The 24,275-nt window shown below is 42.5% G+C and overlaps 1 protein-coding gene across 1 annotated transcript in view; it reads left to right on the top strand.

The window, feature by feature from the left end:
• Positions 1-20,901, top strand: part of PSTPIP1 (proline-serine-threonine phosphatase interacting protein 1) — a 53,168-nt gene extending 32,267 nt beyond the window's left edge. The window contains exons 4-15 of the mRNA XM_068410573.1: positions 912-946; positions 2,060-2,166; positions 4,047-4,109; positions 5,189-5,287; positions 7,064-7,109; positions 7,949-8,028; positions 11,082-11,180; positions 11,824-11,920; positions 14,951-15,035; positions 16,561-16,631; positions 18,243-18,343; positions 20,338-20,901. Of these exons, the coding sequence (XP_068266674.1) occupies positions 912-946; positions 2,060-2,166; positions 4,047-4,109; positions 5,189-5,287; positions 7,064-7,109; positions 7,949-8,028; positions 11,082-11,180; positions 11,824-11,920; positions 14,951-15,035; positions 16,561-16,631; positions 18,243-18,343; positions 20,338-20,469 (1,015 nt within the window). The 3' untranslated portion in view covers positions 20,470-20,901. The remainder of the gene's footprint in view (positions 1-911; positions 947-2,059; positions 2,167-4,046; positions 4,110-5,188; positions 5,288-7,063; positions 7,110-7,948; positions 8,029-11,081; positions 11,181-11,823; positions 11,921-14,950; positions 15,036-16,560; positions 16,632-18,242; positions 18,344-20,337) is intronic.
• Positions 20,902-24,275: the final 3,374 nt, after the last annotated feature.

The following is a 24,275-nucleotide window of genomic DNA, read 5'->3' as shown; positions in this document are numbered from 1 at the left end:
GTTTCCTTCAGGAAACAACACACTCCAGGACTTGAAGAGGTGATTTCTAGATCTGAAAAACCTCCAAATCACACCACAGCCCTGGCTTCTGCATATACAAATGCCCTGCCAGCCTGCAAACTGGCAGCTAGAGCAAATTATTAAGTTGAAAATGCCTCTTACAGACTATGCTCGTTCCTCTCCCGTCACTTCTATGCTGCTATCTCTGCTGCTTTCTTAAAATGGACTCTAGCTTGCCAAAAACCAGGACATCAGGCAATCTATGGTTACCCTTCCATGCCCTTCTGCAACTCTACATTGTAGGACCACTTAGTTTTATGTGGGTCCATCCAGCGAGCAGCTTAACATCTCTTTTTGCTCATCTCCATGCACCGTGAGTCCTTTAAAGCAGAGTGAGCTGTACCACACGAGGGTGCTCGGAAAGCACAGGATGGAGGATGCTGCATAGCAGAGCTGCTCTGCTTCAAGGGTGACTGAGGAGGAAAAATCTGCCGGTGCTGCATTCAACACAGAGGGTGGAGCTGGTTTCGCTCTACCCTTCGGACTAGTGCTCCAAAACCCAATTCCCCTTGACCGTCTATTTCACTCAGCTGCCTTGTATCCATGGGCAAGGCGCAAGAATAGAGAAATGTCTGTTAACATTCACAGTCACAAATACAGTGGGATTACAAAAGAGGATGCACATAAGGAGTAGTGCAATTCCTTGTTTCATGGAGCATTTTATTGCATTTCCTGATGGTAACAGATTGATGCTATTGTGCTTGTTAGCATGGTCAACTTTTATTACAAAACTATTAAGAGTTTTATCTCTATGTGGATCTTTGAGGTTCTGAGGGAAAGTTTTTTCTCTAGATTCACAACCCATCCTTAGAAGCCTATACTAATAAAGTGCACTTGTTTCTGCCTCACAGCACACTGAAGGCAGCATTTGAGAGGCTCAAGCAACGTAAGTATTTACATCTTCCTTTCTGACCTGGGTAAGACAGGCACACAATGTGTTCATCTCCTCTGGGGTCTTTCATCCTCCTCCTCGCTCTATTTCCAACTTTTCTATCCCAGTCTGTAGCATCGAGAGTGGAGGGAAAGGACCCTCACTGGGAGTCCTCCGAGGCTGGGCACTCAACCCACTCTCTGGTGGCAAACAAAATGGCTTGTTCCTCAAGTTAGTTTTATCTGGATCAAGTCACAAAATATCAGCTCTGTTCCCTTTTCTGAAAACCACTGACATCAAAACAGCATGCTTTCTAAATGTGCCCAAGGCTGAACAGAAACATTTCAGACACAGAAAATGCAACACCATCATAGCCAACAGGACAGTGTACCTGGCTACGGGCACCTGCTGTTTAGATACAAACACCCTTTGAAAAGCAGCTGGTGAGTTAAGGTATTTTTAGAGCCTGGGTGGGGGAGCTCAGCAATTCTGGAAAATGCAGGGTTCCATTTCAGAGGCACCAAAGCCGACAAACACAGAGAAGTTACCAGCCACTTCAAACAGCATCAGCCAGGTGCTCTGAAATTCAGTCCATCTATCCTGACCCTTGGAAATTCTCAGCTTGCAACCTTGTCTAATGACATTTGTGTAAGGCTGGATGCAGCTGGCAAGCAGCTCCCAAAAGCAATGACAATCCAGCAGTGTCGTGGAGGGAAGGCAGACCCAGGGGGTAATGATGGAGGTCAGAGCTCCTTCCCTCCCTCTGCACCACCACATCTGACTTCCAGCCCCTGAAGGAAGAGGGGTGGCGGGGGTAAATGGGACTATGAAGAAATGCAGCTGGCTCTGTGCTTGTCAAGGCTGCCTGGAGTGGGTGCTCCAATTCTGCAGCGGGGAGTCTTCCCATGCAACTTGCAGGCACTGAGAGGACCTGCAATAAGCCCTGTTCAGGTTGTGTGTACCCTCAGCAACGTCAGTGCATGCAGAAACATAGAGAGACATTTTTTAAGGCTGCCCTGTTCATGATAAGTCAAACAGCAGACACATCCCTGAAACATCTCCTGAAAAATGTGACTTCATATTTAAAGACATTTCCACTGACTCTATATAAATTCTGATTTGCTTTAGAAATCGAAAGTGTTGGAAACTCTCATATCCAGCTGGCAGTAATGCTGAAGGATGAACTGAAAGGAATAGAGGAGTTCCGAGAAAGACAGAAGGAGCAAAGAAAAAAGGTGAGGAACTAGAGAAATGTTGAAACAGATTGGGTCAATGGTCCATGCTGATGACCTGTCTCCAGCCATAGACTGTGAATACTGCAAAAGATGATAAAACATGCCCAGTGTGCCCTGTTCACTCCATATACTAGACTGTGGAAAAAAAAAATTTCTTTCTGATCCCAGCTGGAAGTAAAGTGGTGCTCTGAACTCAGGAGGCAGAGGCTTTAGTCACTTTTACTCCCCCTGGTGTAACTGCAGATACTAATTATTATTCCTGTAAGAACTTAATCCTTCCTTTTCTCTTTTTTAGACCCTTTCTAATTGGGTTTCTTTGGTACAATCCTGCATGATCTCCAACATGCACTAAAATAAAGGGGTAACACAAACATTTATAAACATAAAAGCAAATAAATATGCTGAATGCGACACCAATATATGCTGGATTACAAAGACATGGAATAAATAGCATCTAGTTGATATTGTATAATAAAAATTTGAGTATATTTAAGGCCATTTCATCCCCTATGATCTTATCAAGCTCTAAGTCCCTTGAAAAAGTAGCTCTCAATGGAGACCACAGTGGTCACTCTTGCACCTTCTCCAGTTCCTGGGGTTGAAGACAAAGATGGGACAATCACTGAACACTGAAAGCACTGACTGATGAAGCAATAAAATAAAATATCCAGTTCTTTGCTAATTTTAAACAAATGAAAATGTGTATGACCAGTATCCAATGCCACAAAAATCTTGTGTCTACAACCCTGACACACGGGAACTTGGAACAGCAGAGAACTCTCAATATGAAAGTGGGTAAAACCAGTGCTGCTACTAAGATTTGAGGTCCGCAGCCATCTGATGAAGCAAATAAGGCATATAAAGACAGACAGCATGCACCTAGGTCGTCAGTATTTGTATCCCCCCACTGCTTTGCCACTAGGATTTGCAAAGGGAGAGGCTCACTCTCCTGCTGAAAACAACAAGCCTATAACTCAACTGGAAACAGAGGGGTCTGGAAAAAAGGGAAAAACTGTTTTGGAGTCTTATGCAAGCATTTTTCTCCATCCAGCATGTGGCTTTGAGGAAGTCGACATTAGACACGCTAGATGGTGTCAGCATTTTTGGTAACCTCCCAAAATGCTGTGATTTGTGTTTCGCTGTAGGTGCTCTCAGGACTGTGCTATCTAGCCCAATGTGAAGCAAGCCTCCGGGCAGCCCTGGAGAGAGTTTTGCTTGAGCAAAATGCAAAGATTAAAGGACCAAAAGTCCCACTGAAGAAACCTATACCCTGCCAGCTAGGAGCATATCTCACTGTCACATAAGGCTGGGCATATCACAACTAAAGCCATAAAAGAGAATTCAGCCCTGTCCTTCCAATGCTGACCAGATGACAATATGGAAATCAAATCACATTTAGCATAAATTTGCCAAAAGCAGTGGAATATAAATTACACAGGAACTGTCTGTGTTTAAAAAGGACAACTACCCTTGCTCATGTGGGTGAGACAGCGGTTTTGTCTGCAAAGATGTGGGATCAAGCTCTTGAACCAGTGAAGGAACTCTGCTGGCAGAGCTGATGGGCGCAATGACTGGGTGTTACACTATTTAATCTCCTTAAGGGAAAAAAAAAAGGAGGAAGAAAATGAAGATCTACATCCTCTCTGGTATTAATGGAAACCACTGAAACAGAATTATCTTGGATTATTTTTTTACCTGGCACTTTGATGCTCTCTGTATCACTTAGAAACTTGTCATTTATAAAAGAGGGGTGAAGTAATTTTCCCCACAGGCACGTGGCTTATAGAAAGGCCTTGATAATGGCTTCCCTAATCCTGCCACCAAAAAGGGGAGGAAGAAGTCCAAAGTAAGAAATGCTTACTTCTGTGTGTTTCTTACAGTACGAGTCTGCAATGGAGCGCATACAAAAGAGCAAGTTGTCCCATTATAAGAAAACAATGGAGGTAAGCAAGAAGGCTTTGTGCAGGTTTCTTGATGCAAACTGGCTCCAGTTTGAGACAAGGTGAAATCTGTATCACATGTACCTATATTTAAAGAAAGGTCAAGAATGTGTGAGTGTGCAAGAGTGTGTGAGAGAAAGAGGATGTTATTCCTGCTATGAGGAGGAAGCTAATCTTCCCTGGCCCACCCACTGAAGAGTCTCCAAAATAAATACTCAGATAGTTAATGTGGAATAAACAATGCCCCAGGTCAAGCAGGATTTCATTCTTTCTAGGCAAGGATACTTACAGGATCAAGTGTAATTTTTCAGTCTGCATAAATACAATTTTAAAAACAGTGAGGGCATCTTGTAAACAGGAGGAAACCTCTCCAACTGGAAAACTTGCAGGTCCAGGAACTGCAGGCACCTGGTTTTGGTTTCCAATGGGCAATTGCCTCTAAAGAAAAGTAGTTGCAGGCCTGTCTGTGCTACAGTTGGAACTGTAATAGCAATTTTTATTTAAATGTGATTGTTCTAAGTGAATCTCTAAGGGAGGTCTTTTGGTGCAAATAAGCATTTCTTTTGCTTCTGAGGACTACACCGAGACTGTTACCTATGGGGTGCTGGCTCTGTCTCACAGCTTGGAGCAATGGGCAAGGGAACACACCGACTTCAGCCACCTGATGCTCCAAGTCACACTGTGGAAGTGACAACCCATCCTCACTGGCACCCTGGGAATGCAGGCTCCTAATTTTGTCTCTACACTGTAGCTCAGACAGATGTCTGATGCACTGACAGTGCTAGTGCTGCCTGTGTATTTGTGACCACCCCTGCGGGGAGCTGGCTGCATTTGTACAAAGCAAACAATTTCAGGGCTGCTAGAAGAGGACCTGACTTATGCTGCCAGCTCCTACCCCAATTTTTCAGTTCTATTTTTCTATCTTCTTATGGTGTCATTGGGAATTTTTTCTGTTGCCCAAACTTGGGCACTGATTTGCTCCCCAAGACTGCAAACCAGAAAATGCCTAGAACATCAAGCTGGAGAAAACCCAGCCTTGTTCCCTAACCCAAACCCTCACATTTGATTTCATTTCAATACAGTCAAAGAAGACCTATGAACAGAAGTGCAAGGAGGCGGATGAGGCCGAGCAGTTCTTTGAACGGACAAGTGCTTCAGGCAACCAAAAGCAAACAGAAAAGGTACCTTAGCTGACAGTGCTATTTAGAGAGAAAACTGTTTTTTTCCTTTTCAAGGTACAAGAGAATGCAAGTGAACAACACATTCTGCACGATGCCAGGGGCTGCTTTCTCTTCTAATTAACCCCCTAGCATCAAAATTAAAAGAAAGCACCTTCCCAAGGAGGTCTTCCTTCACAAACTCCTTTGGTAACCCTTATCTTGTTCTGCGATAGGCTACAGGTTTTTAAAAAGGCTGGGAAGGGACTAAGTTATCTAATTAATTTATCCCATACTATGATCTAATTGCTTTATGAATCCTGAAGGGAAACTGAATGAGATTTTTCTCCAAATTATTCATAAAAAGAGAAACAAGTCAGAAGTATGTCATGCAGTTAGTTTTGCCTTTGAGTGGCTTACATTTAGTAGGCATAGTATCTTACATTAAAATGCATATTTTTCCTCAGCATTTTTCTCCTTATGGTTAGTTTAATTTCAACTAAATTTACAAACTCAAAAATAAATCATTGGAAATTAAGGCACTGCAGTCCTTCATTGCATCGTCTTGATACTTGTAGCTGACAATTCACTAACTTTTAATGGGAACATTTTACAGCAGAACAGATGGAGAAAACAAAATAAATGAACTCCCTTTGGCTCGATAAAAATCAGTGCAGTGTAAGCAAAAAGGATCAAAAATCATCTCAAGAAGCGGGGGGATGGAGACTCTAAAAACAGCATCAGAACTTTACATTTTATTTCCAGCATTCGCTAATCTTCGATGAACAAAACCCTTCAGCTTAGCTGTAAAGAGGGGATGAAATCCTGGCCTTACTGAAATCACGCCAGAACCCTTAGCAGCTTCAACGGCATCAAAATCTGACCCAGCTCCTCTCATGCAGAAGGATCCCAGGGTGCTTCATTGCCATTACTTCCACACACATGCCAGCACATTTGAAACGCACAGAGGCAGCTCAAGAAACATGTCAGCTGTTTAATTCCGCGCAGCACTCGCAAACAGTTTGGGCCAGGAAGCAAATAAGAACGAAGCTTATGTTCCCAGCTTACTACACATTTTCCACCCAGCTGTGATGAGGAATATGGTCATAAGAACCCCTACCTGAGCCTTGAAGGGCAGAATGGAAGAATGTGTTACACTGATGTCTAGAGCCGTGCATTAATGTACTGTCATCACCATCTGTGCAGAAAGACCTGGGAGTACAGAGCTGTCAATAATAGCTGTATTTTCATTTGTTAAAAGCTGCAGGTTTTTGAAAAAGAAAAGTTCTACTTAGAATGAATTTTGCTTTTAGGCTTCTGAGTTGTTATGGGAAATAATCTGGCATTTGCAAAGTATTTTAAAGGCTCTGTTCTTTTCATCTGTGTATTACATGAGGAGCTTGGAAGATGAAGAATTTTAACTGCCATTTATTTCTGCTTATAAATATCTATTAGAAAAGCACATCAAACACTTTAGAAAAAACAACTCAGCCAGCAGACACAAGCTTCAGGCTGGATCACGCTAGCACTGGCAGGGATGTCTGAATGGAAAGATGTATATTGCTGGATTTCCCTTGAAGTCAGTGGACCTATGGCTGCATCTGTGAAATTCTGGTCCCTTCTTCTCCATAGCACACACTCAACAGAACCATGCATAAAGGAGGGACAGCCAAGAAGTGTTTGCAAGTTTGAGCCTTTCCCCTAGATGGGGAAAGGGAGCAGGCAGCAAAAAAAAAAAAGGCGGCAGAGGCAAAAAATATGGTCAGAAATTAATTTGGGGTGTTTCTTTTTCTATTTCAGAGTCAGAACAAAGCCAAGCAATGCAGAGACGCAGCAAACGAAGCAGGTGATGCTCTATTTTCAACTGAACTAAGATTTTTCTCAGCAAACATCTACCAGCATGCTGATTTTGATAGAGCACCATCCAAATCACCCAGGCTGGCCAGTCAGGTTTCCCAAAGTCACCTATTCAAAGATTAATGAAGAAGCTTCTAAATAACAGCAACCTGATAGCCATCTACATTTACTTTCCCTTGTGGAAATGCAAGTCTCCTCCTTTCATTAAAGAATTTATAGAAGACCTCCTTTAGGGACTTGACCCAGGAAAGACAAGCTCTTCTTGAAGCAAGTTTGAAAGCACAGAAGAATGACACTCAAATTGCCCCCAGCCAGCCCAAACCAGATACACAGTCCCCAGGTTCCCTGCACATGAGCATGGCAGCATTCTCCAGCCAGAAACACAGTACATGTCCAGAAGGACAGGCCAGCAGACATCTGAGCCAGTTCATGAGTTCAGACTTGTCCCTCACTGCTCATGTAAAAGTTTACACCAAATCCCATGGCTTCCCTGGCTGGCTCAGCACAGAAGGAGCCTAAGGATGCTCAGTGCCCAAGCATGGTCCAGGCTCTTCATCTCTGATTTGCATTATCCCCGCTGTAAAGTTTACAGATGATCTGCAAACCATGCAGAGAGAATCCTTACTCTAGTATAAAGTTGCAAAGAAAAAACCCAAATATCCTTCCTGCCCACCAGTTTTAAGCACACACATTCTTGTAATACTCTAGCAAACCCCAGGCCTAAAGTGTTAAGGACCACAGCAAAGACCCAATTGAAGGAAAAAGAGAAAGCCTGTACAATTTTTTTCCTAACCGCTGGGTTTCTATTATATGTATCTGTGTTTACAGAGAACATGTACAAACAGAACATCGAGCAGCTGGATAAGGTCAGGACAGAGTGGGAACAGGAACATATCAAAACCTGCAAGGTAAACATTGACTTTTGCAGCAATATATTTATGCACTCTTTATTTTATCCTACGTGCAGATATCAGTCTAAGACCTGAGATATCATCCCAAGGGTTTTGCTGTTTGCTTTCTGTGGAATCTCAGTAGATGTCTTTGCAAGACGACTGCAAAAACTAGAGTTGATTTACACATAGCTGCTAGCTGTCTCACTTGCTTACACTCTCCTTGCTTGTTCAGCATATGTATGCAAATATAAAGCAGGGGAATAAGTGCAGAGGTGTGAGAAATGGAGTAACAGATGAACTGGTACAATCCATTTGCAAGCATTTGTTGCCAGTTTTCACCCACAACTTAACGTAAGAATACACTAGCTTTAGGGATGATCTTCTATCACAGCCAAGATAAGGTTGTTTCTCAAATAACTGCTTTGTGACTGACTGTAATTTCAGTGGAAAATGAACAGAAATGTATACATGAAAACTCATTTTTAGTTTAAAAAATGAATTTCAAAATTGGAACAAGAAGAATTCAATTAATCTGTTAAAAACGAACAAACAAAAGATTCCCTTTAGATTATGTTTTGCAAGAGGCTTCCAGAATGGCTCTTGTTCTAATGCAGAACAGTTTTTTGTGTTCATGTCTTTTTTCTTTTTCTTTTTTTTTTTCTAAACTCTCACAAGATCAATGGAGATTAAAAATGAAAATTTCTGGCTAAGCTAAAAGAAGTATGTACCATAGCATTCTGAGAGCAAAGATATCCAAGTCACTCAGAATCTTTATTTTGCATAGCACTTTATATTCACCTGCAAGAATATTCACCCTCTGCCATGGAGTAATCTTTCAACTGAAAGGTGGTGGTGGGAAAGGCTCTATTTCCATTACGCTGAGGATGGACAAGGAGATTTGCACTTGGCTAGTAAGTTTTGCACAACAATTTACAGGAACTAGTTGACATCCAGCCACATATTTGGTCATATTAATCCTTCAAATACATTTGCCCATCTGCTAAAGTATGATTTTGCTATGTTTACTTGTTGCAGGCTTTATTTCCACATAAAATAAAATGCCAGGAGCACAGCTTTCCAGTTCTCTGCTTCCTCTTAAATATTCCCTATCTCGGAGGACTGCAAAGTCCCACAGCTGGCACAGCAGACTTTCCATAGAAATTATGCCAAGCCTTAATTTTCCCAAGATGCACATTTTCCCCCTTCTTAAAAAGCCAACAAACAAGCAAAGTGTTCCACAACCTAAAACACTTCATTTCTCCCACATGGCTAAATTCTGAATAGCCCACAGAGCTTGTGGCCTGCCCACTGCTTAAGTCAAACAACCATTCATAAAGGAAGGGCATCTTTAACACCTTCTTTTAAAAGTGCTTGTAGATAGAAGAACTGATAGATTTTCTGAGGAATTTAAAACTAGTAACTAGTACAAAAGCAGCTTAAGATCCCAAACTTGTGGCTGCATAGCAGGGAATCTGGAAGTGCCAAGGTCACTTAGGTCTCTAGCTAGGCACTGGACATCCATAGCTGGAAAATCTTGGCTAGCAAGCAGCAGGACTGGGATGACCTTCATCATGGTGGCTGTGCCATATTCCTTGGCACGAGATGCCCAGGTTCACTAGCAGTCTGTTGCACAAGCTGACGGTGCACAAGGGATATGTCTAACACAACACACAATGCCCAGCTGTACTTTGCAAAGGGCTTGACAAGCCCCGAGGCACTACACTTCCCTCTTTGATGAGCTGCATTTCCCAACAGGACACCATTTACCTGGAAAATTCCCAGCCAGCTCTCGTGCTATTTCAGCAGCCCCTGAGGGGCTAGGCTGCAGCCATGGGCTTCTTGTTCGGAATGGATATTGAAATACTCATTCTCCATCCTTCAGGTTCCCTTTAAAAGCTTTTTCCCTCAGCTGGGGAAACCCCAGCTGACTCCCTTGACAGACTCTTTTTCCTGGTTTGTTTTTTCTTTAAGATCATAGAATCATAGAATGGTTTGGGCTGGAAGGGACCTTAAAGATCATGTAGTTCCAACGCCCCTGCCACAGGCAGGGACTCCTTTTCTCTCGACAAGGTTGTTCAAAGACCCATCCAACCTGGCCTTAAACACTGCCAGAGAGGGGGCAGCCACAGCTTCTCTGGGCAACCTGGGCCAGTGTCTCACCACCCTCACGGTAAAGAATTTCTTCCTAATAAGATGGTAAGATATCAGATGGCAGGCAGTGTACACAAGTGAATGTTCTGCTAAATACTGTATACATTTGGGGTGTTCTGGACATAATTACTAGCAAACAGAGATGGAAACAGATGGCTGGAAGCATCTGAGCTTTTCACACCTCATAGAAAACCAAAAATCGATGTTCTGCTTATAACAGAACTTAAAAAAAAACAAACCACCCTGATCTCTAAGTTTTTAAAGAAATAGTTTATCTGCCTCTTTCCCCAATTCAGTTCACAATTCTCCTCTCTTTTCCCCCTTTATTCTTCCCAAGCTGTGCAACAACATTAGAAAATCAGACAGATGAAGGAAGGGAGTAAACTCTGAAGAAAGAAAAATACCTTCGCTTAACCATGAAAATAACCTCAGAAATGAACAGAGGCAACTCCAGAGAGCCTCAAGTATTTTAAGAAAAGAAAAGTTTGGAAAGATATTTTAGAAGGCAGACATAGATGGTTTTGGCTCTACCTCTAACATAAATACAATCCTTTCATGCCAGTACTCCATTGATCTGTTAAACACCAAGATGTCAGTGCGATGGGCAGGCAGGACCCTGACTCTGAAATCCTTGGCAGTAGAGGCAGCAGTGAAATACAGATCCTGATTCTTCTCCCTGCTTTATTTTTGTCTATAAAACATAACCTTAGCGTGATGCAATCAATTAAACAAATCCTTGAGTATGAACAAGTAAGTGTAGTTTCTCCAGTAGTTGAAAAGACATCCTTTACAAAAGACCCTTCAGAACAGTTTGCAGACTTACAAACATGGCCCAGAGAAGCCCCAGCCCTGTCGCTGCCTGCAATGCAAATAACTAACTACCATGAGGCTACGTCACATCTCCTCTTTGGCTTTAGGTCTTCCAGCTCCAGGAGTGCGACCGCATCACCATCCTGCGCAACTCGCTGTGGGTTCACTGCAACCAGCTCTCCATGCAGTGTGTGAAGGATGACGAGGTAGGGACACCTGCCAAGTAGCTTCACATGCAGAGGAGGAAGAGGAGGAGCAAGAGTGCTCAAACAATACAGCATTAGCTTGCCCTTCTCTGCACGTGCTGACTGTCTCCAACAAACCAGCTGTAGTGCATGTTCAGTGAGGGGGGGGAGTATTCTCAGTCTAGCTTGTTCCCTCTAGATGTAAACCAGATCTATGCCTGGATGTAGACCGTCTGTATCACACTTGGTGACTCTTATATGTCTGCTCCCCTCAGTTTGCTGGGGAATGCCTCCAACTACCAGATCTCTTGATCAAGTTTATTCGGGCTCAGGCACAACTTTCAGTCATGGTCTCAAAATGGGAAGACATAAAGAATACACTAGTTTTGACTCTGAATGGATGTTTCCTGCTATTACTTTCTTTATTGCATTGAAAAGCCCTGGACTGCCTTTGTCCTCCTCTCTTAAAAGGATATGCAGAACACAAATAAACAGTTGTGTTTACAAGAATGTTTGTACAAGGGACAGGCCAAAGATCCATCCAGGTCAGACATGTACCAAGTATAAAGTGTCTCTTAAGGGAGAAAGTATTAGAAGAGCATTAATTGTTAATTCAATGTGAAATGTTAAAAATTCAATTAAATTTTTGGATTCTGTTTTGTAGCTGTATGAAGAGGTTCGGGTAAGCTTGGAGAACTGCGTTGTAGAGTCAGACATAGACTACTTCATTAAGACCAAAATGACAGGAACACAACCTCCAGGTAATTATTCCTACTGGTCTTGTCAGATGAGTCACCCATTAGGCTGAGGCTGCAGTTGTGCAGTACATGTCCTTTGGAGGTGAAGCCAGCTGGAGGAGTTTCTGCTCCTGCTATTCACTCTCACTCGCCGTGGCTCACTTCCCCCTCACTGTGCTGCCATCGCTCCTTGCGTGGCTCTGTAAGTGGGATTGCTGAATGATCCAGGTTAAAAATAACCCTTCAAAAAAGAAAAAAAGTTGTTTTGGCTTTTCAACCAGGCTCATTTCACAGTACAGCTGAACTGACACCGCTAAGGAGGTGGCAAACCGCCTTGCAGAGATGGTAACCTCAATTTTCTGCAGTGGTCACAAGTCAGAGCCAACTTATCGTGTAACTGCACCCTGGTGTCCCCTTGACAGAAATGCTGCCTCTTCATTTCAGCACAGAGAAGACCAGACTTTGTATTCTGTTTTGTTCCACCTGCCCAGTGGGGAATAACATCTTTTTTCCTCTCAGGAAGTTGTTTCTATAAGACCCTAGTTGAGGGAAATTTTGAATGAAATTGGCTTTGCTCCAGCATGCAGAAGCAATGTAAGGTTCACAGACTTTGTCCATTCAAGCCAAAGCAGCCTTTCATCGACTTCAATAATCAAAACCTCTGGGCTGAGATCGAGACTGGGACAGCAAGAGCTAGGAGCAGTTGTAAAATGAAAACATGCTGCTCCAGGGCAGGAGTTCTCCAAACACATGACCAGGAGGCTATCTAGTGTTTCACAAGGCCAAATACAAACCACACCCTCTTACTCCAACAAGCAATACAAGATATTTATAGTGAGTGAATGCTTGCACTTCTGTGCAGCTGCTGCAGTAAACGAAGACTCACAGCCTTTGTAAAAGGAGAGGAAATCCCTATTTCATCTCTTCATTAGCTGATTATACATATCTGTGCTGAAAAGATCTCTTCATTTATTTATGTTTTAATCTGTGCACAGATACTGTTTCATTTCCACTATCTGTTCTAACACCATACTGCTACGAAGAGAAAATCCCCTTACTACGCCCTCAGCAGTGTCAACAGACCTTACTTCCATTCTGAATGGGGAATAAGCTCTACTGGCATTAAGAAAATTTTACACTGATAAAAACCTTCCATGCTAGGAGTTCTATAGGTACAAACATCAGCAGTAGGAACGCCCTGTCCCAAGGCATAATTATCTTGTACAAGAACAGCTTACACCCCTTTGATTTCATCGCAGAGCTCAGAGCTGGCAACAATTACACCCTAGGAACTTCTTCAACAGAGCTGGATGCTGCCACTAACCCAGCACTGAGCTATCTGGGGCCTGTTTTTCACTCAGCCTTAATCATCATTACACCTATGACGATTAAAAATTGGGGTTTGGGGGATTTTTTTAAACGAATGTATTGATACTGGTGCATTGGATGCCATTTTGCTGCTACAGTTTATTTTTCACATAGGGGATTTTAATTCACTGATACAGGAGCATTTACCAAGGAAAAACTACATTTTCACCAGCAGAAGGGAGAACTGTGCCTTGCAACAGCATGAAACAACTTCTGTATACTAAGTAATCTGTAATTCTCAGCTAGTTTTTTTTTTTCCTATGTGAGATTTCTCATTCTCCAGTTGCCTAGGCAATTTTCTGCAAACAGCTCTTGGCTATGTCAGGACTCATCTCTAATAAGAAATAGGTGGGAAAAACCCTTGAGAGCTTTATGAAAGGCAAAGAAACAACTGACTTTTTTGTTGCTTTTTTTTTGACACCTTCTAGAAGGTGACATGTTCTAGAAGTAACATTCTCGTATCTCCCCAGCTCTAGCTAATGAGTTTACACAACAGCACATGAGGAGCTGTTGATCTGTTATCATTTGCAAAATGCAGGAGGAAACCCACATGTGGTTTTGCATTGTGTAGCAGAGGACCTTCGTCCTGACCAAACCTTTTGGTTTCTCGATGCTATTGCTAACTCCCCTCTTCTACCTAATCCTACAATGCATTATAGACTAGAAACTACACCAAGGTAACAATCTAGAAGGGTAATAGGAAACCCTTAAATTGGTTAGAAAAATCCCTAATTACTGTGAGTCTTATTTGTAGGGATTCTTCACACTCACTAGTTGAACGTGCCTGCTCTGCTTATGATCTTGGCTGACCCAATGTCAGAATGTCAACACAACCTTTAACCCAAGTACAATGTCTTTCTTAATTTGCTTGTATCAGAACTGAGATAATACAGTATCACAGACTTCACTCATGTTTGTTTGGTTTAACACAGAGAAGGCAGAAAGTGTGTGGCCACCAGCTCTAAGTAACTACACTGGGAGCTATAAATAAATCCATCTGTAACTATTTAATCTGTAAAGCTACACTTCGAAATGGTCTCAATTTCACCCTTGACACCATAAGGGAGAGTGAAGGAACTGTAACATAACCGTGTTTGAGAGTACAAAACCCAAGTATCTCTGGGTAAACAGAAAATCCAATCTCGGGAGGTAGGGAGACACTTAAGCACAGACCAGAAAATTGCTCATTATTGCTGCTGGCAATAACGTTCATAAATCTCCCCAGCTCCAACAAAAATTCCTTATATGATACATTAAGAAAAAAAGAAACAAAACACACTGCAGCCAACTGTATCATGAACACAGTCCCAGGCTCACAATGACCATGCTCTGCTCCCTTAAATCCTGGGCTTTAAGGCAACAGAGGAAACAGTCATGGAGGAATCTGCCTTCTTAATTAGGGTTAGCCACAGCTATTAGAATGGTTCTTCAGGACCTGGGCTGCGCTCGTCTCGGGTCAAGCATGCCTTTCTACCAAGGACATATCTGCCTAAAACCACCTGAATGGCTTTTGGCAAGTCCCCAGTTCCCCTGAGCTACTCCAGCCACATTACAGGCGAGTGCAGATAGGTGCTGTATTGCAGTTTGCTCCAGCAGCCCCTGATGGTTGCAACTGTCGGTTGCATTCTGGTGGGGAGAAAAAAGTTTTGCCTGTTTGAACATCTCCGTTTTATTGCACTGTTGTAGAAGCGATAGGATATGAGAACTACTACAGCAGAGAACGAAACAGAAGCAACGGCAGCCCAACCCAGTCTTGTGGGATGATGAAGAGGTGAGTGGCAAACTTCAGTTCCCAGAATAGGTATTTCTCCATATGAAGGGCACTGTATGATGACAGGAAACAGGGCCTGGAAAGTTATTACTTCCTTCATCGTAGCAAGAGGCAGCTACGTATCAATAAATATAATGTGACAGAAGAAGTAAACCTATTAAAACCAGAGTCAGAGTAATTTTGCCATGGCCTAGTGTGAAGAGAGACAGGGGACGAGCTCATAAAACAATTAGTTGGCCAGCAACAGATAGCATTAACTTATTTCCTCTTTCCTAGTGAGTCATGGCACATAGCAACAAAACCACTTTGTTCAAGGGAGGGCAAAGGTGAATCTTGCTGGGAGCAGGGGCTGGGGAGAGCTGTCTTTTTCAGCAGTACCTCCTGGCTTACTGCACTGCCCAGCTGAGCGGCACAAAGAGCTGCTCTCTGCATCTAGACCAAAGGAAAAAATACTTAGCGGAATAACTGTGATGATTAGGGAGGCGATTTTTCTTTTTCTGATCCATTTATGCTGGTAAATGCTGCAACATGGATGCAGTTATATCAGCAGAAGAGGACGGTAGATCTATTGGCTTAAATATTTTATACTAGAATGGCTATTTCACAGTGGGAATGGCATCATTTTAAAGCAGAAGAGCTTTATAATTTGACAAGCCTTATTACACGGCAAAGACAAAGAGCAGGCTGTGATCTCCCATTTTAAATGTGGTCCAGGCTTGTTAGTGAGCTGATAAGGTTTATACACAATACTTTGTTTTTCAGTCGGAAACCATATCTTCTATAAGAATGAATTCTAATGCTGCATCCTATACAGTTACAGAAGACAATTGTGCTGCCATTTAGAATACAACCGTGCTCTGCATGGGCAAGCAGCCTAGAGAGACTCAGTCCGAGTTTTTCAGGAACTGTTGCGTCCATTTTCCAGAAACACTGAGCGTTCACCAGCTGAAAAATCAGACCCTTGAAATATGCCTTAAGCATGCAATGCTATTTCTATCTATGCTTGAGAATCCCAACCCATATTCTCACTTTACTTAGTCTCCAGTACCCAGCTGTGATATAGAAAATAATTAGGGATAGATTAAAAAAAAAATTAAAAATTTCATTTAAACTCAGTTTTTAGAAAGGCTTGTTATACAAGCTTTGTATTTTAAATTTTATCAGAGTTTTCCTTAAAGACAAAGAGATGGTAATCTCTTATAAAAAACTGATAATTCTCATCATATTAATATTGTGAAATAATTGGAGTTTTGCACCATGAGCCTTTGGATCAACAACGAAACACAATCTGATGCATTTTATGCACAATTTAGTGATGGCTCGGTATTCTACTGCATTTTTTAACTTACATTTTTAAGTGAAGATAAATATATCTATAACAAATGAAAACAGACAGCCACAGGAAGAGATGACATCTACCCAGTGCTGCAGCAGATGGAGGGAAGGCTGAGTCAGCTGAGATGAAGGAACGCTCATACCCAGTCCTGTTCACTCATTTTGTCATTGGCTTCTCTTGGTTCTGCAGATTCTCCGGACTATTGCATGGAAGCAGCAAAACCAACACGGAAAGCACCACTCCTTCAGCCCCTCCTCTTGGTATGCCTCTTCAGGAAATAAGTTTACCAGATGTGTTTGGTTTAGATCATATTGCTAAATCAAGCTGTGACACGGAGCAGAAACGGTACAGCAGATATTCACATGTTGGCAGTCAAAAGTAAGAGTAGTCTGGAAACTAATTTAGCTTGGATGTGTATTAAACAAATTTCCCAGTTTAAAGTGCCAAATAATCCACCTACCTTCAACACCTCTGTCTAGGCAAGGGGGGACTGTACATTCAGAACACAGTCTTAGATAATAATTTTCTCCTAAAGTAGGATACACTACCTCTAAAAAGCCCAAGAGAACACCTAAAGTTTATAACAGCCCAGGTTCATGCCTTATGAATGCAAATATCCATCTCATTTCACAGTTACACTGTCTTATTGTAACCCTTGCAACTAGGCATTTATCAGACAGCATTTAAAAGAGTATTCTGACTATGCAGAAAGGAACAGCTTATGACATTTTTATTGGTTTGATTTAAAACAAAAACATTTTAACTGTGATACTTGCCTAAAGAAAATAAAAAGCTGTTTTAGAACAGCTTTAAAATGTACCCAAATTAATTTCCTTTCTCAGGCCTGCCTGCTTGGGCACCCAGAAACAAAGCCCAGGCTATCTTACTTGTTGCCTTTGGTGCTCAGGCAGGGGAGACTCTCCAGTGCTATCAAACACCAGCTGGACCTGCCAGGCACCCTCTTGGGCTCGGGCACATACAGAGCAATGTAGTGTTGAGCAGTTGAGGGTAGTCACTCCTCCTGAATTTCCTTAGGCATGGGACAAGAGGGGAGAGCGTTCCCTGGACAAGACCCTCAGGAACGGCAAACACCCTCCGTGTTCAGCTTTTTCAACCACTTCCATTCTTCTCTTTCAAAATCTGAAAAGTCAAGGAGCCAACAGTGCTCCTTAGAGCAGGACAACTAAACCAAGGATTGACTGGGGGAAGGTACAGGCACGCTGGCTGCTCCATGCACTGTCCGAGTGCTATTATCCCACTGAGGAGTCATATGTGGGAAACCTCTGCTCACCTCAATGGCAGGGGAAGCTCCCACGCAGATGCTGGGAAGGAATAAGAGATTTCCCTAATTATGACAAGCTGGATTAAATCAACATCTCCCAAAAGTTATGTCAGTGACAAATAACTATCTGGGAGCTACGTAGATTACTGGAAAATGGTGACCCCTCGGCACAATATTTTCCATTTTTCTCAAGAGAAAAAGAAAAGCCCTATGTGAGTCACATAACTGCTAGGATTTTATATCCCCAATAGCAACCATTTTAAACAAGTTTAATCACAGCATTTCCCTCTTTGGACCATTTGGACTGTGCTTTAGCATGGTAAACATTTTTCCCCAACCTGGATGAGGCTAAAGCTAGTTTCTGACCTCCCACAAAGTTCAATGGGTGTATTGTCATCTAATCAATGGGACACAGCTTTTGTGCAAGACTTTACCTACAGTTCACAGCAGCTTTTCTACACATGTATATCTCCAGATAGAGAAAGAACAGAAACCCTTGTATTTGTGAACTCTTGCATATGATCCCATGCATTTATAAGCAACTGAACTCTCTGTTTCTGTGTGGTATTTCCCCCCTGCCCCACCCCAGCAGAGAAAACAGATGGAGTCTACGCATCCGTTTTTGTAAACGAACAAGCTGGAATCACACCATCACAGGACTACAGAGTACTTTATGACTACACAGCCCAGGTAACAAAAGGCTTCAAAGTAAATATTTCATAGTGTCAGATTTAAAACAGATGATGTTGATCCAAACATCTTGAAAGTTTTAATTCTGTGAAGGAGGTGTTATCCTCACTTTACAACCAGGGACACTTAAGAGAATTATTGGTCAAGGTCACATACAGAAGCCAGGAATCCCCGCTGCCAGTTCTTTGTGCACATCACTAGACCATGCTCCCTCAAGATGAAACAATAACATTTTTTACAAGTGATTACACATTAGTGCAATCACTCCTAAATTAGTGCTGCGCTGTTACAATCTCCTTCTAGAGATACAGGAGACTGCAAACACAAGGAAAACTTTATTTTTAGGGGATGATGGCTAAGTATGCAGTATAGTGCATTCTAAACTCCCATCTCTTGTGAAATGTTCTCCCAGGCAAAATGGCTACAGATTCCTTGTGTAAGAATATGTGACAGATGCTTATCTAGGAACTCTTCTCCATCTGATTCCACTTATCATCTGGAGAGTCCTGCTCCAGTTTAACACACTGGCTTCAACTGAGGTGCTCTCCATGCTGGAGAGGACTGAAACCCCATAAAAGACACTGTTTCCCTGTACTTTCCAGTTGCAAGTTGTAGAATCACAGTGGATGTGGTCCATGGACCAAAAGATTGTTATAAAGAGCAGCCTGCATCCTTAACTGGGAGATTGAACTCTGGCTGGCTTCAGACCTATCTAGGCATAGTACCAGTAGTAAAAGGTTATGAATAGACTGGTTATGAATATTTTCTTATTCAGCTGGACTCCAGAGCCTCTTGGACTCTTGCTAAACCATTAGCTTACCCTAATGGGACTTTCATAATTTAATTACATGTCAGTTTAAAGTTTCCTTTTATTAGCTTTAGATTAGCAGAAGGAGTAGCATCCAGGAGGTCTTCTGTTATAGTGCAGAGGGACCCTTACACCAAGGGACCTGCCATCAATAGCCAACACTGAAGAAATGCTGGCATGTGACAAACTCAGCCAGATAAACTAAGAAAACAGATAAAGGGCTGGCAAGGAGAGCTTTCTCTTAGGTACAGCAGTGTTCTGACACCTTTATTATATGTTCTTTGTTTTGCTTTGTTTTAAACCCTCTTTTATTATTTGTCTGAAATTTCATCCAAGCACAGCTGAAGGTACCTCACTGTTAATGGCAGTTCCCCTGAGGAGACTGCTGGATCTTTTTGTCAGATCCTTACTCCAAGAGTTACCTTAAAAATATGACACACACGGATTTTCCCTGCGGAGAAAAGAGCCTGTTACTACTTTTAGTATATTGTATGTTGAGGCCTCTCACTTTTCGAGTCCATTCTTACCTACTCAGGTACATTAAATTTAGAGTTAGCTGACACATCAAACATACCTGGAAGCCTCTCTTCTACACTGCGGGTAGCAAAGTGGTTTCCTATGGAAAATAGGACAGCACCACTGACCGGACTGATAGCCGCCTGAGAGCTCAGCGATACCTTACTTGCAACTACTCTATTTGTCTCAGAGATAAGAGCTACCCACCTCAGGAAGAGGCGCTGTACCTCCACTGATCACTGTTGTTCTGTGTTAAAAGAATGGGGAGACCTATTTAAGGCTTGGATTAGCAGAGACACTGTTTTTATCTCCCTTGGGAATTAAGCTGTGCACTATTTTATTTAGCAACACCTGCAGACTACAGAAGGGTCATGGTTAGCTGATTTAGGACAGTCATGTTTAACCCTTTCTGGCCTTCCCCAATGATACACAGTCAAGTTGCTCAGGGGGATACACCATGGAGGCTGGGGAAATTTGAAGATCTTAAGGAAATAGCCAGCTCAGTAAGTGCTCAGTCCCTCACTGTCAGGTATTTCAGGCTCATTCCTGACCAGGAGGACACTGGCAGACTGTTGATGAAAGGCAGGGTAAAAAAACCCCCAGCAGATACATGCTTGGGCCCTCCTGTTCTCTCAGGCTAACCACATTTCCTTTCCCTGTCTCCTTTCAGAACACAGATGAACTGGACATCAGTGAAGGAGACATTGTAGTGGTCATTGAAGAAAACGAGGATGGCTGGTGGACAGCAGAAAGGAATGGGCAGCGAGGCTTTGTGCCAGGGTCTTATCTTGAAAAGCTTTGATGAAAAGAAGCCCCAGTCCTCGGACTTTAAAAATATTCTCTTACTGAAAACAAACAGCACACAAGGTCTGCTTCAGCTGACCAAGGGCAACCCATAATACTGTTTTCCACAATTACCAGTCAGGAAATAACCAACTGACCATGCTTTCCTCTTCCTTCCTCCTGCCCCATCCCAGCACCTCCTGGCCTACACTGTCTGCAACAACCATCTTCACCTCAGAGAGACTTGGGCAAATCTGTGAGAAAAATCCTGCCCAGAACTTAACTGCACTAAAGAAAAAAGATCAAGGAAGCAAGTGCAAGGACCACCTCCAGCCAGCCTGTGAGCCACCCTCATGGTCACAGGAGCCATGTTCGCTGCCATGGATCCCCTCCTCTCACTGCACAGGCCATGCAAGCATTTTTGACAGTGGGGTGGAAAGCACGCTCAGAAAGTGGATAGCTTTGATGTCACAGGGTCTTAGCTGTACAAAGCAAGGAAGAAGCTCTCTTAAGTTCCTTTTAACAACCCCCTTTCAAGTTTCCCTTACAGCACGTGGGTAACCAGGGAGAAAGGTGGGGAACCATCCACTGTTCTTTATCACAGTCAGTGATGAAAATAAAAAAAACAATGAATGCAGCTAGAGAGGAGCACCTGAAGGATCGAGACACATCAGTAGTAAGAAAACATAAGGCTCTCCCCATCACAGCCATCTCCTAATACAATGAAATCCATGCTATCCATGGCTCTGCTTTGCACTGGGTTCTGGGGCAGCAAAATAAGGACAGATGATGAGCCCAAGGCTTGCTCTTGCCTTGGTTGGATGGTTTCCCTGATACCTCCCTGGGATTTTTCATGTTTAAAAAAAACAACAAATAAGCAAAGCCTCCAGCAGCGCTGCACTGCCCTGATCCCTCTCCTCTGAGCACCAGAGATAAGTGCCAGTTACCTCCTCATGCCATCTGCATAGCAGTGTCATCACTGCAATCTCCTTTCAACTCCTCTGTCCGCCTGGCTGAGACTCTCCTCCTCTTCTGCCCACAGGCTTTTCTGTCTCTAACTGCTACCTACAGCCTCTGCACCTCTGGGACTGCTGGCACAGGCACGTCCTGGTTCCTTTCCAGTCACTTTTAATGTGCCTGTTCTTCAACAAACACTCTTCAGAGAAGTTGCACTGTGCAGATTCACTGTATTTCACAGATTTCACCTCTATCAGTCTTTCTAGTTTAGTATTTAAGAACATTTTCACTGCCACTGTACTTACCAAGGGATTGACATACTTTCTGCCACTCCTCCCTTTTCAGTATTTCGAGACGGTTAAAAAAAAATAAAAATCAGTGATTTAATCTGAAGCAGAAAGCGCTATTTCTCGGGGCAGAATGACCTTGTCTGCGAAGGTTTCAGGTCTTAAAACTGAACCAAGTAAATGAAAATGAATCATATTGCTACCCAAAAGGCATGGAGCAGGGAGGAACTGTTAGCTAAGACACAGCAGGAAAGACTAGAGAAATCTAGACAAAGAGAAGAAAAAGCCATAATGGTCAATGCAATTATTCCTTAAATGAAACAGAATGAAGGTCAGAGGCACTTGCAGTACCTTATTCTAATTTCTTGCTTCAAGAATGGAATAAAAGTTCCTGCAGACCCTTTTTCTTTAGTTCCCTGCAGTCCTTTGCACAGCATACTTGTCCTTCCCACACTTCCCCAAGTTATTATGCAGCACATAGTGCTGAAGGGCTTTTAGTACCTCGCATTAGCACAGGCTCAGAGGAACTGCAGGAACCTGAATGGCATTTAAGGCACTAGGTTACATGAACAGCAGTGCCCGTTCAGGCTGAAGATGTTAACGATAGGCTTCCGTGACCACGTCTGAATTGAACAGTGATAGAAAGATGGTCCACAACAGCCTTCAACTAGGCCACCGCACTGTAAATGGTAGCTGTCAGAGACAACTACAACATTGCTCGTTATGTACAGCATGGGAGGAAATCTAAAGTATGAGAGATTTAATATATTTGCTTCTTGAACACTCAGTCTTCCATAAAAAAGAACTGTAATAAACCAATAAATACTTAAATTTAGGTATATATTTTGCAGATTATCTTAATTAAAGAGAAAAAAAAGAAACCATTGAGATGCATCTCCTCTAATTATGTGTGACACATGGATTTTGCTAAGACTCCTCACTTCTCTGGGGGCCTGGACAGCTTCACACAAGACACTGCAGTACCCAGTCCTGGTTACCCTGAAATCCTGTTACAGATCACCTTTGCTTACGTGTACCACATGGTCTACGTCACTGACAGACAGCTAGTGGGATGGTGACTGCTGCTTCTACCCCATCAAATTATTTCATATTTTTGCTGTTAAACTCAGGAAACTGGTTTCCTTTCTACCTATCTGTTCTTCTGTCAAGTAAATACTGTTGTAAGTGCAAGAGGCTATAGATATTTCAAAATCTACCCAGTGTCATAGCATTTGGGTCCCACATGCTAACTCCAGACTGTTCAGGAAATGAAAAAGCAGCAGCAGCAATGTTTTCTCACGACTCCTCTGCTTTACATTGAAGAATTTGGCTGATAAGTAGTTACCAAGCTGTATCTAGGCCAGTTTGCCCTATCAGTGTAGCAGCACTTGTCAGAAATAGAACCGCGATATCAAGAAATACTCACACCCTCTGAGTACACCCACTGTTTAGGTGCCATCCACCTCTGTCAGCAGGAAAAGCAGGAAGGTCAAATGTAGGTTACTGCCTTAATAATACTGCCTTAATAACAATGTTTCCTCTCTGGTTTGGTAACACTTCGCAACAAAACTGAGGTGTTCAAGTAATCATTTAATTTTCAGGTAAGATGGGAAACTGAAATGGACCCTTCCCTGTGGGAGGCATTCTTAAACTAAACTCCAACATTTTTGCTTGAAATTCTTTTGGGACAAACACTTCTGATAACCCTCCACTTTCATTTTGACTACCATTTTTTGACAAGGAGGTGCAAAGCAACACGCAGGGACAAAAACAACAGTGGCAAACGAAGTTGTGCGTTTGTCAAGTTAACTCCTATTTCACAGGACGCTCACAATAAGCAGATTACCTCCTTACTGACGCTGCTGGTGCTCTGGCTCGGGGTGGGTTCACACACAAGCAGCTGTTCCCAGAGAGCAAGGAACCTGCTTTTCCCAGCTGCTCTGCAAGCGGGGAACCTACCTACCCATAGCCTGTGGCTAGTATGTATATACAGACAAACTAATTAAAGAGAGGTTACAATAAAGTTACTGAGCTGTTTTTGACTTATCACTGCAGGACTTGAGTCTGCACAAAAGACAACAAGTATTTCATGCTGAACAATTTCAGATCTGTAACTGTTAACTCTAGAAATTTTGACTAGGCCGTAACAAACAGGCATCATCTATCCATTAAATATGAGCGACAAGAAAAACTGGGAGTCATTTCCCTCACAAACCACAACAGAACAGAAAGGGACTGAGGCTGACACCTGCTGCTTTTCTAGATGGATTTTGGATTTGAGGAACATGGCCGTGAGATTGATACAAAAAACTGTAGTGGTAAACTGCTCTATTACTCCTTTAACTGCAACAAAAATTCAAAGGCTGCAAGTAGGCAATCCAGGCCAACAGTACCCTTAAACCAGACTCAGATATGCATATTATTCTCTTTTACCATATTATTATTAAGGAGAAGAAGAGAAAAACCTGTTTAAAAATCACATTTAACCAACAACCACATGTAACTAGGAAATGTCTACAAAAGCAGCGCGAGGCCCATCTCCACACAGAACAGATTTCAGCCGCTGCATATGGCATTAAGA

This window comes from Nyctibius grandis, chromosome 11, assembly GCF_013368605.1.
Source record: "Nyctibius grandis isolate bNycGra1 chromosome 11, bNycGra1.pri, whole genome shotgun sequence".
NCBI classification, from domain to species: Eukaryota; Metazoa; Chordata; class Aves; order Nyctibiiformes; family Nyctibiidae; genus Nyctibius; species Nyctibius grandis.
The sequence above is the reverse complement of the archived record's forward strand: the minus strand, read 5'-3'. Positions and strand labels throughout refer to the sequence as shown.